Below are 12,979 nucleotides of genomic sequence, written 5' to 3'. Positions count from 1 at the left end.
TGAATGACGCAAGACATATAAGAAGAGGCATATAACGTTGGCTGTTGCTCAGGACAGACGAGATCGAGCACGAATCAGTACTGATTAGACCCCACAAAGAACAAACTGTGGAAAATTTCCGAGTAAAACATTACCTGCTACAGGTGAATGCTTCTGGACAGCGCTGACGTACATCTGCGCATCCAATCCTGTAACAGCACATTCACAATGAAATAAGGCAAAACTAAATATAGATCACTCTAAATCAGCTTCAACATGAAGTACGCGTGATAAATAAAAGCTCTCTCTCTCTCTCTCTGAGAACCTCATACACGTCTCTTTACGCGTCTCTATGTCATTTTCAATATCTGAGGTCCATCAGTGTTGTGTTCGTATTTCACATGAATGGAATTTGTGACGGGTTAGCAAGGCTCACTCCAATGTAAGCGTTCACTCGGGACAGCACTTCTTATCTGTTACAGCAATAACAGGCGATCTTGAAAACGAAAGCGGCTTCCTGCTCGTGTCGATACTCCTTTTATCGGTTCTTATCTAGGCGTGGAGCTCGAGATAGTTGGCCCCGGAGAAACGACATTGGCAGCCACTCGTTCAGGCTTCTCTTGGCTGGTAAGTTCGCTGAAATATACTTTTTCTCATCTGAACCACATGTCGTGTGTAAATGGGAATATTTGTTGTTATTACAATATGCTCCCTACTTTTTCATAGTTCTCACACTACGCAAGTATCATGCTGTGGTTTTGTTTACTGCGTGAACTTAAAAAAAAAGGTTAGAAAGATCACTTCTTCCGTAAACAATTCGACTTAAGTAAATCTTTATAAGTGATGGTAAAAGATGCTGTTGTTAATCACGTGCACGAACAGATAAATGGGTATACGTCCGTTTTGCACTAAAGGAAATATGTCAGCCATAAAAGTTTGAAACTCAACCCGGCAGCGCAACTGTTTGTGGACAGTCAGCTATAAAAAATTCGAACTATGTGGTTTAATGTCCTGAAGCGACTCATGGGCTTTGACAGACGCGAGTGTGGTGGGCACCAAATTAAATTAGGCAACCTGGGATTCTTTAAAGTGCGCTCACATCGCGCAGCAGTCGGGCGTTTCGGTTTTTAGCCCCCATTTAAACATGGCAGCCATAGCCTGGATCACAGCCGCGACCTTGGACTCAGCAGCCGAACGCCGAAGCGCACTAAGGCACATGACAAAAGCACAAACTTCTTGATTTCTCCTTCACGGCAATAGTTTCAGTCTCGCTGGCTCCGAAGTTGAGTAGAGCAGAAGAAATGCGATAAGCAACAGTAATGCGTAGCAGTAACAAGACACATGGATCAAGAGCGTAAGTCACTGCTCTCTCCCGAAAGCACCTACACCAACCCAGGTGTCACCTCTTCCTATGGGTCATATGATACGCTATAGTAATCAATGCGCCCATCAACTTAACGCTTCCTTTTCTTCTCTCAAACCCCATGACGCCTCAAGGGTCATTGCTTTTTGCGGCTGAACGAGAGCTGCCGTCTGCGGAGTCGTCATTACAGGTTAAGAACTCCAATCTGGCTGAAATCAATCCGGATACTTTCAATGTAGCGTCATCACATCTCACCGTGTTACTCTGCGAAGAGAAAATTATTTTTTCCACTTTTTTTTTCGCACAGGTGCGATCCGACAATTTCATTCCATTTCTTGGATATTTGGCTTGAAATTATTTTTGTGCCCTTTATCGACTCTTATTTGATATCGAATAGCAACAGAGATTGTTTTTTTTTCTTTCAGTTTTACTGTTAATTCAACGATTCTAAGGAGTGACTCGAACGGCAAGCACATATATTATGCGTGATATCAGCGACATCTTTTATGAACGTGCATATCATGACAGAATTTTTTTCTGCAATATTTAAATTTACTGCTGTAGTCACCCCGTGAAATAGAGGAGGTAAAAACCACAGCATTAATTTTTTTCTCTTTCTTAGTACGCGCTACGTTATAACATGATAAAAGTTATATTTCTCCGAATATGCGGATAACTGAGGATATCACTTTGAATTTACGCCGTCGCACTGACTTGGAAACCTGACTCCAGAAGGCGTTCTGGTTTTCAAAATTATGCGAATATTTCTTTAATTACAGGCATCAATCTATGCAAAAGAAGAAATGCTGTCAATGAAATTACTCGCCCAAACACCTGAAACCCGCCAGAACATATTCTTAAAGACTTGTGCCAGGCCGAAACAAGAATCGTGACTCTTGGTCATAGCATTGCAATAAGGTTTGTTTTTTTTTTTTTGAAAAATGCACCGTTTCTACGTAAAAAAAAAACTAATTTATTTTATTTGCAGGCATGCTCTTCCATACTCCTGAGGACCAGAAGGGTGGCCAGAAAAGTGCTGCTGCCATGCACTCAACGCATTTAGTGATTCTGTGCGTGGTCCTCTCACTGGCGCACATTTCTGTGTTGGTCGGGGCATCGAACTCTAAACGTAAGCGACTGCTCACGCCTCGAATAGTTCTCTAGCATGCGAGAATGGTGCAAAATGCGACACAAATTTGCAAATTGTCGTCATCAATTTTATCTTTAAGGAACGAAACAGCGCAACTAAAACGAAGGACCAAGAAAAAGAGAGACACGAACACGCGCTGACTTACAACTGACTGTTTTAATCGGAAAACCACATATAAATATAAACCACATATCTCTAATCGCTGCGTCACAGGCTCACGTCGTCATCGCAAACTACTACCATAAAAATATAGGAAAAACCATTGGCGAAAGGTAAGCACCTACAGGCTCCCACGCTTTTCCAACAGATATATCTCGCGCTTAGACAAGGCTATCGAAGTGCTGCTCACACATGAGTCACCTTCTGTGCAGATATGATACGCCTCTACTACTTCCCGTACCAGTTGTTCTTTATGGCGATACAGCACAACAGTGTAGTCAAAGTACGGAGTGCATAGGCAGGATTTGCAATGTGCAGCCAGTTTTGACGAACCGGAGCCACGCAAAGAATTAGCGTGTTCCAAAAGGCGTTCGTTGAGGCACCTGCCTGTTTGACCCACGTAGAAATAGCCACACGAGAACGGAATCCTGTAAACGACTCCAACTCTGCACTGCACAAAATGAGTGGCATGACGGACTCCGCACCCTTCTGTGGCGTTGCCGTTTTCTTTCTTGCGTTTCACTGACGCCGGAACCTTGCTCAGCTTATTAGGCGCTGAAAACAAGACCTTGCCCCCAAACTTCGCCGCTATCTTCTTCCATCTGTGAGACAGCCGATGCATATATGGGACTACCACCCCTTTGTTCTTACTTCCAGTGTCATTTTCAGCTACTTTTTCTTTCTTTGTTTTCATTTTCATGAGTAGCCTGTTGCACGTTGACACTAACACCTCTTCCGGAAAACCTGCTGCTCTGCAACGAGACCATTGTGTGTCAAAGCTTGAACCAACTTCATGCAAGCATGACTTCTTAATTGCCGCTCCAAGGCACGCCATGGCGATCCCGTTCTTGACCAGCTTGGAATGATTTGAATCAAAATCAAGAAGTGGCTTTTGCGTTCTTGGTGCGTAACGCCAACATACATTGTTCCTTTGAAACTTGAAGTTGATATCCAAAAACTGCAGCCGTTCTTCAAAAGGCATTTCAAAGGTAAACCTTAGTTCAGGCGCCGTGCTTGAGAATACCTTCATGATGTTATTGACCACTTCAGGGCTTGCTTCCGTTGGTAGTGCCACAAGATAGTCATCCACGTAAGAAAGAAAAAGTAGCTGAAAATGACACTGGAAGTAAGAACAAAGGGGTGGTAGTCCCATATATGCATCGGCTGTCTCACAGATGGAAGAAGATAGCGGCGAAGTTTGGGGGCAAGGTCTTGTTTTCAGCGCCTAATAAGCTGAGCAAGGTTCCGGCGTCAGTGAAACGCAAGAAAGAAAACGGCAACGCCACAGAAGGGTGCGGAGTCCGTCATGCCACTCAGTTCGTGCAGTGCAGAGTTGGAGTCGTTTACAGGATTCCGTTCTCGTGTGGCCATTTCTACGTGGGTCAAACAGGCAGGTGCCTCAACGAACGCCTTTTGGAACACGCTAATTCTTTGCGTGGCTCCGGTTCGTCAAAACTGGCTGCACATTGCAAATCCTGCCTATGCACTCCGTACTTTGACAACACTGTTGTGCTGTATCGCCATAAAGAACAACTGGTACGGGAAGTAGTAGAGGCGTATCATATCTGCACAGAAGGTGACTCATGTGTGAGCAGCACTTCGATAGCCTTGTCTAAATGCGAGATATATCTGTTGGAAAAGCGTGGGAGCCTGTAGGTGCTTACCTTTCGCCAATGGTTTTTCCTATATTTTTATGGTAGTAGTTTGCGATGACGACGTGAGCCTGTGACGCAGCGATTAGAGATATGTGGTTTATATTTATATGTGGTTTTCCGATTAAAACAGTCAGTTGTAAGTCAGCGCGTGTTCGTGTCTCTCTTTTTCTTGGTCCTTCGTTTTAGTTGCGCTGTTTCGTTCCTTAAAGATGCAATACCAACTCGCCCACTATGCTATGTTGCTATCAATTTTATTCAATGATAAACAAATGCTGCTGAATTATTCCTTGCCGTCGTGGCATCAAGTCCAACAAATATGAAAGCTCCAGTGGATCGGAACACAGAAAAATTTATTTATTGATATGTAAAACTGTAACGGAATGGATTCAAAGAAAAGAGAACCACAGCAGGGGCCGGCAGAAAGCTAGGTGGGCGGATGAGATTAAGAAGTTTCAGGAGATACGATGGCCGCAACTGGCAAAGGACAGGGTTCATTGGAGATACATAGGAGAGGCATTTGCCCAGCAGTGGGCGTGGTCAGGCTGATGATGATGGAAACTTGAAGATGTCGCATGTTGCTCAACCCCATATGGCAAATAAGACGGCGAACGGGGTAAAATGAGAAGCCCTTCCAGAAGCACCGTATCTTTGCAATGAAGCCACGCACGAAGTTAGCTCCATGGAAATCTAGATAATGTCTGCGGGCCTATTCCAATGAGAGACACTGTTCTAAGACTTCTTTATTCTTCTTTATTCGTTGCCCTTCTACGGCATACGCAGTTCTGCCGCCAGGCCCCGCGTGCAGTCTGTCTATGCGATGTTTTTAACATCGCATGTTAACATCGCAAGTCTATTGAATGGACATGCGTATTGGTTCGATTCTTAGCTCGCGAACTGGAGGTTTTAAATGTGATTGTATTGGTGAGACCGAAAAAAGCTTGCTGCATTGTCAGAATGTGTGTACTAATAGCTGTTCATGCCCGCTGGACAAAGCACGATATTAAGGTTCTCAAGACTTTTTAGTTTCTGCTTTCTATATTGCCTCAATTTTAACGCTCTATGGCTGGCACCTTTGAGCACACCAAGACATCTCATGCCCTCGCCGCTGCTTTTGTCTGTCTAGCGTTTTCTTCGTATTTTTGGTACGCTAGTCGGCATTCAATGTTTTCCTTTCATGCCCTTAGACTGTACTAAAGATCGGGATAACACGGGTAGAGCTATAGAGCGAGCCATAAAACGAGTATATTTACCTTAGTACCATCAAAACTTCCCAAAGCCACGTTTTACACAACATGCAGCCTGCCGCTAACACTAATTCTTTCTAAATTACTGGAGGCGCAAACGTTTCTGAACTTTGCATAAAATTAAACAAATAACCAATTCTAACAAATGCGTACAGAATTACGCGCCTTTTCGAACCAATTTTTTCTCTCCTTATAAAAGGCCAATCTGGTAAACATTTGTATTGGGCACATAATGCATCACAGTACTTACATATGAAGTTAACTGCTAACTCATTTAAAAGCTAGGAGGCGGCAAACGACAAATTTAACCTTTTGCCCTATGTTGCATTTCACTCCACTCTCCCCTATTTCTTCCGCAGTGTAACAAGGACAATTTTAATGAGCTGGAATCCTCCCAGTAGTACAAAAAAAATGCACCTTCTGTGAAACAGACGTTTTTAAGTTCATCTGCATATTTCTGCATGGCATAGTCAAAAAGCTCAGAGTGACGTTTCGCATCTCAAAAAAGTAAGAGACCATGTGGCCATTGGACCACACATTGTCCTCGACTGAATGCTACAGAGCATTCAGCTGCATTCATCCGCTTCGAGGCATATTCTTCGAAAAAGACAACCGCTCAGTACTGATGGCGCTGTACTGTGTACTGTGCGCACTAAATCCGATGGCCCTATTATGCGAAAGGAAAGTTTGTACCTGCCATCGCGGGGTCGTGGCACATAGCTTAATCGCTACACCACTGGACCAGGAGCGGTATGAGGACTCGCAGCGATCTATGAATGTAAATGAGAAAATGAACAATTCCACAAATATGGCGTCAGTCCTTTAGTACTATCACGTCATACCCAAAGGCGGAGCTAAAATTTCCCTCTACACATTTTATTCCTAATTAAATATTTCATCCTTCGATGCCAGAGTCCATCGTTTACATCTTTGATGCTTCTATCTCTCCCTGGCATTAACAACATATTCAGAAATATTGCAACCTTTGCGCCTTGAAAGGCAGACACTCCCGAGGCCCGCTAAGGGTCTCAGTAAATCAGAGGAATGTCACCTTCGCAGGCTACAAACTATGTCTTTCAATAATCCAGCTATGCTTCACGCCATTGAGCCCGAGTCCTTTTCGGCACAGTGCAAATTTTGGGGCCAGAAGGCAAACCTATACCATACGGTATGGGTTGTCAGAAAAATGACAGCATTGAGATCATAAATCAGCCAACGCGGAAGGGCTGGGAGGCGGCCCTGTCCAGCTCGGACCTCGAGGAACAACGAGCCCTCGTCGCCAGAGCACGGGCAGCGGCTCACACCAACGGCGTTCCGGACTAGGGACCCGATCAGCCTTCCCTTCAACTAAGGCATTGTGGCTTTCAATAAATGTTGTCATCATCATCATCCCTGGCAGGAAACTATTCCTCCTCGATGAAGTGTGTGGTTTACATAATAAACATTATATTCTATTTCAGAACTCAAACCCAATGTCCTCCTGATAATCGCCGACGACTTAAGGCCGACGCTTGGTTGCTACGGAGACGAACTGGCACAGACGCCCGCAATCGACAGCTTGGCACAGGATGGCTTGCTTTTCACAAATGCTCACGCACAGGTAAACTGCGCCTATGTTCATTTACACATATTACTTCTTTCGATGATCATATACTGCCCCAGCGTTTCTTTATTTCCCCTCGGTCGATAATGCGCGGAGGCTAACCACTCGCTGTAACTGGAAGCAACATGCTCACTACAGACTTATCCCTACCGGTGAACGTTTCAGTAGAGCGTGAAATAAAAAAGAACGCGAGGCAAAAACAACCCTCAACAAGCTCTGCTCTCTACTAAAAACTTTATTGAAGGAAACACACACATGCGCACGCACACGCCAGCGCGCACGCACGCACACAAACACACACACACGCACGAACGCACGCACGCACACACTACACACACACACACACCAAAAAAAAACAGACTGGTGTTTCACTGCAGACCTCTAATTTTCAAATATAGGCTTCTACCAGTGTTCTCGGACACCAGAAAATTGGTGAATCATCTAAGTAGTAAGCTAGTTAACTAATTTTTGATAATTAACTTTCTGTTACAGGCAACAACCACTGAGATTTGTAGCGGGCCGTTAGTAATACCCATATCAGTTTTTAGGACTTCAAAAAAGCGGTTACCCTCGGCGCTGTGGCCCAACAAATTTTGACTACATCGTGCCAAAATACATGCTCTTTCGAAAAGCGTGCAGGCAAAGCAACCTCTCGAGTGCACGTTGCTACTCAAAAAACCTAAAATTTGTCGAGCCACATCGACAAGGGTAAGCGTGTGTTCGAAATTCTGAAAGCTGATATGGCCCTCACTAATGACCGGTCAAAAATTTCTAATTGCAACTAGTTGCCTACTCTAATAATTAAAAACTCTATTATTAAAAATTGGTTCACCAGCTCTCTACATGACACGATTCACTGGTTTTGTGGTGTCCGTCAACACTAGTAGTACTGAGCCCTAAAAGCCATGACTCTACCTCAAAAGCCTATTGTTGAAAATTACTCGGTCTTTCTTGGAAAACCTGGTATATACCACCACACAGGAGAAACCACGCAGCCGCATTTGCCACTTTGTTCAAGAGATCCAAAAAACCTTAACATGCATCAAGCGGAAAGAATCAGGTGCCATACAAGAAAAGCGATTTCACTATGAATGAGAATAATAGAGAGGCTAGTGATACAGTCACAGCGTGACTCAACAATGTGGATGGCCTCCATAACTTCGCTACTGTATGATCAAGGTGCTTGTTCATAGTTGCGAGTAGCGCCTCACCAGCATGGTTCTGGCTTCAAATGTTTCCCTACTAATTCGTGCAAGTATTAAGATTTATTCGTGTTTGTGAACCAGTCATAATACTTTTGTCTGAGCCATATGCACACGTGTTTCGTTTCTCCGTGTCTTCATAATTCATAATTCATAAGTGCTTCGATTTGAAGTTCGCCTGGGCTCACGACATTTCCCGCGCATTTTATTGCCCCAGCAAGCCCTCTGCGGACCAAGCCGAACATCCTTCCTGACAAGTCGCCGGCCAGACACGCTTCGCGTCTACGACAACCACTGCCGCTACTGGCGCAGGACAGTGGGCAACTTCACGACCATTCCGCAGTACTTCAAAGAAAACGGATACCACACTGTCAGTGTGGGTAAAGTTTTCCACCCAGGTGCGTCTGGCTACACTTTCTGTCCGGCTGATTAGTTAGTAGTGTCGTACTTCTCCGCCAGCAATCTCTTTTTTCGTAGCGATATTACCTGCTGTGTAGCCAGCAGTTCAGTTCCGTTGCCTGGCTTGTCTAACCATATGAACCGCGCTTTAGGCTCTGACAGCTTCATGTCGCATCCGTGAGATATTGTTACGGCATACGACCTACGCTGACCAAGAGCGCGTCACGCTATACGAATAAAGAATACGCGCGGTGCGAGCGCGAGACAGAGAACGAAAGAGAATCGCCGCGGTCGGTTGTGCCTGGGTCTCCTGCGTTCCTGTCTGCATCACTCTGCGCGGGCCCGCAGTCCCGTAACAATATGTACTTCGAAGTGCCACTTATTTTACGTAGTTTAATATCTTTTTTGTTTGTGAGGTATCCACAATCAGAGCAATAGACTTGAAGCTTTGATAATAAACATGTGAGCAGAACTGAACCCTTTTACTGAACATCTGTACACTAGTCGTTACTTAACGTTCACAAGTAAAAATACTTTGGACAGTACTCCTCTTGGCCGCTACGGTGGCTCAGTGGTTATGACGCTCGGCTGCTGACCCGAAAGACGCGGGTTCGAACCCGGCCGGGGCGGTCGAATTTCGATGGAGTCAAAATTCTAGAGGACTGCGTACTATGCGATGTCAGTGCACGTTTAAAGAACCCCAGGTGGTCGAAATTTCCGAAGCCCTTCACTACGGCGTCCCTCATAGCCTGAGTCGCTTTGGGACGTTAAACCCCAATAAACCAAATCGAACAGAAAGCACAGCGCTCGCAGGACGGAACTAAGAAAGAGACAAACACAGGGCTGTGTTTGTCTCTTTCTTAGTCCCGTCCTTCGTGCGCTGTGCCTTCAGTTGGAGCCATGTACCGACTAGCTCGGACAAATACCGTACTGCAAACCAAACAGTAGTCCTCCTCATAATGTGCAACTACTTGCCTGATTTGCACGAATTTGGTCGTGATGTATCCTTACCTGAGTTAGCACTTCCTAAAGTACGGTAAAGCCGTATTTCCAGCCCAGGGGCATAGTTTTTCATTAGCTTTCCATTTGGTGTGAATACCTTGTCAGGGTGGTGTTTATAGTGGCGAAATAGGTAGCTTTATCCTCTTGAATTTTGTTGCAGGACCTCCAACCGGTCGCCACCTGGATTATCCTTACAGTTGGTCCGTAAAGCCTTTTACCCCGAAATCTCTGCGCTTCGAGAACAAACTGGCAAGTGCACAGTTATTATATATTTGTTTCATTACACCAAGAGCCCCTGAAAAAGTCGACATACTGTCACACGCATACACTCACGCCCGCACGCACAGAACCTTCCATATTCGGCGAATAAAAAAAATCAACTCATGGCGGCAACAACAAGCTTTTAACGTAGGAGTGTCCAAACCATACGACTTGGCGTCCTCGTATGCCTCTAAACCTCGGCCTTCTAGTGCAGGTTAAAATCATCGACGCTTATTCCAGGTTATATCTCTTTTACGATGGAAAATAACTGCGTCAAAGCAAAGTAGTGCAATCAAAAGGTGAAGTGATGGCTCTTAGCTAGATGTTGGCTGAACCCAGATTATTTTATTTTTCTGCTGACGAATCTCTCATATGGTACATGTTGCCCCTATACGAACACGAAAGGAAGGTATTGGTCACTCCCGTCCCAAGTTTTCAGAAGTGGTGGTGTGGTACAAACTTTTTACGGGGCGTTGGACACACCTTATTGGACACACCGTTGGACACATGCCTACCAAGCCATCCCGGCTATAAACTTTGGTGGTTATATTTTACACCAATTTTCACGCAGCACGGCCGTTTATACCGCTCGGTTGTGAATAGGCTCGCAAGTAATAACGGCTCCTTTTACGCATCCAGTGCGTATCGTGATCTCCACTCATTGCTTCGGTGGTCGAAATTTCCGGAGCCCTCCACTACGGCGTCTCTCATAGCCTTAGTCGCTTTGGGACGTTAAAACACACAAACCAACCAACCACTCATTGCTCCACATTTTTGCACTTCCCATACATGCAAGTATCATTCCAGACCAGTTCCCCTTGAGCCAAACCTTCTCTGCCAGGGCAGTAAGGATAGCACTTGGTGAAAATGAAGGCGCTATCTGTGTGAAGCTCGGTGAGTGTAGAAATCACCCCTCTAGAACCACCAGCCATCAGCGATCTCCCCAGCGGACCCCCCGCACAGAATGAGGATGCTCACCCTCCAACCGACACCTTCAATTCACCTCTCCACTTCACCCGTATGTACTATCTGCGTCCAGAAGCACCATCCACCACTCATCCACCCCACTCTACCTTTCAGAAGCGCCACCCTTTACAAGGTGGGTGGAGAGTGGCAGTACTGCCCACTAGACGCTAACAGATCAGCCGTACAAAAAACCGACAGTACAATCGATTTCCGAAGACGCAGTAGTATAGCGAGGTGCCCACCCCATCTCAAATCCCATAGTAAGGGGGTTTGCACACGCATCCACCACTACCCTCGGCCCGCCTCACCCCCATCCATCCAGTAAAATCTTCAGAGTAGAAGAATCAAAGTAATCATCGAGGATAAATCGAACTGCTAGCGGAGTGTTCTCCCATCAGGTTTCATGATCGTGCTGCCAATTTTTAACGCGACAGCTTTAAGGCCCTCGTTCTGGTGAAAACCTGGCGTCGGCCTGGTGGCGTTGTTGCATAAATCCCACGACCCATGACCCATGACCCTTGGGTCGCCAGACAGGCACGCTACGGTCTACACCGCATAGGCACTTTGACCTAGCTTTAGTACAAGGGGGGTGATATGTGAGTGATGTTTATTTACTTATTTATTTATTTATTTATTTACATACCCACAGCGCCCTTGCGGGCATTAGTGTAGGGGGGAAAGAAAAAAACAATATAAGTGCACAGATGATATAATTCAGTAGCAAATTGAAAAGCATGAAACATCACTATTTGCATCCCTTAATCACACTGTATTGTGGTAATGGAAACACAGGTATGAGAAGTTAAAAGAAATGCTAAAACCCATTAAAGAAGAATATTTTTGAGATCCTGGATAAAAGACGAGGGGGTTCCGGAAACAATTTCGGCAGGCAAACCATTACACTCGTGTACTGTTTTAGGGAAGAAGCTGTTCTTAAATAAGTTTATTCGACAAGCATATTCACGCACTTTTCGGGAATGGTCCGTTCGTGCAGATACATAAGTTGGTTTTTTTAGATATTTATCTTTATCAATACCTGTTCTAGTGTTAAGAATATTGTAAAATAGCGACAAGCGCAGGTATTTTCTTCTCGTTGCTAGCAGCGGCCACCTTAGGTTTTTGGAAATATCGCAAGATCTTTTTGAAAAGTCGTAATTACCTGATACAAAGCGAGCAGCACGTGCCTGTACGCGTTCAAGTTTTGTGATGTTACACTGGGTTGACGGATCCCAAGTACTGCAAGCGTACTCAAGAAAAGGACGCACATTTGACATAAATAATGTTTCCTTAAGCTTTGTTGGTGCCTGATTAATGTTTCGTTTGAGGAAATTTAACATTCGACTAGCCTTCATAGTTACGTTATCTATATGAGCATTCCATGACAGATTGGTAGAGAACACAACCCCCAAATATTTGTATTCTCTTGCGACCGACATGCAGGTTCCATCCATAAAATAATTGGTAAGAATTGGCTGTTTTTTAGTTGTAAACCTTATAAGATTGCATTTGGATAAATTAAGAGACATCTTCCAGGACTGACACCACAAAAAAACGGAGTCCAGGTCGTTCTGTAAATGTTGACAGTCCGCCGCACTTAGCTTAACTTAAGCTTAACTTGAAGCTTAGTAATGTGGTAATCAGTGGAGATAACTAGAGACGTACTAATTAGTGAGATAATGATTAAAGTAACATTGTGTGCGTAAAATCCAGTGTTTAAGAGTTCAAAGGCAAGAATGTAGAGACTGTGCTATAATTGGGATAAATGTGTGAATATCAACAAATAACAGTGAACATGTGTTAAGAGAAACCGCTGAAGGGCGTGTTAACGCTGTCACGTTTAATATCTCCAGAATTTTTTTTATTATTTTCGTGCCATAAATACTTCCACTATTTGCACGATTCAGCCGTAACCAAAAAACAAGGACTAGCTCCGAGCTGTCATTGGCTGAGTAAGAAAAATATTTTTTTTTTTTCACTGTTGTATTCCTAAGGTGAA

At 44.5% G+C, this 12,979-nt stretch overlaps 1 protein-coding gene across 1 annotated transcript in view; it reads left to right on the top strand.

The window, feature by feature from the left end:
- The first annotated feature begins 540 nt into the window (after nucleotides 1-540).
- The window catches only part of Ids (iduronate 2-sulfatase), a 29,274-nt gene continuing 16,835 nt past the window's right edge, over nucleotides 541-12,979 (top strand). Inside the window, exons 1-5 of the mRNA XM_089566462.1 lie at nucleotides 541-606; nucleotides 2,331-2,471; nucleotides 7,011-7,150; nucleotides 8,573-8,753; nucleotides 9,917-10,005. Coding sequence (XP_089422588.1) covers nucleotides 2,333-2,471; nucleotides 7,011-7,150; nucleotides 8,573-8,753; nucleotides 9,917-10,005 — 549 coding nt within the window. The 5' untranslated portion in view covers nucleotides 541-606; nucleotides 2,331-2,332. The remainder of the gene's footprint in view (nucleotides 607-2,330; nucleotides 2,472-7,010; nucleotides 7,151-8,572; nucleotides 8,754-9,916; nucleotides 10,006-12,979) is intronic.

Source organism: Amblyomma mixtum, chromosome 1 (genome assembly GCF_055824585.1).
Source record: "Amblyomma mixtum isolate Tamu chromosome 1, ASM5582458v1, whole genome shotgun sequence".
In the NCBI taxonomy this organism is placed as follows: Eukaryota; Metazoa; Arthropoda; class Arachnida; order Ixodida; family Ixodidae; genus Amblyomma; species Amblyomma mixtum.
This window is presented reverse-complemented; position numbering and strand designations above follow the sequence as displayed.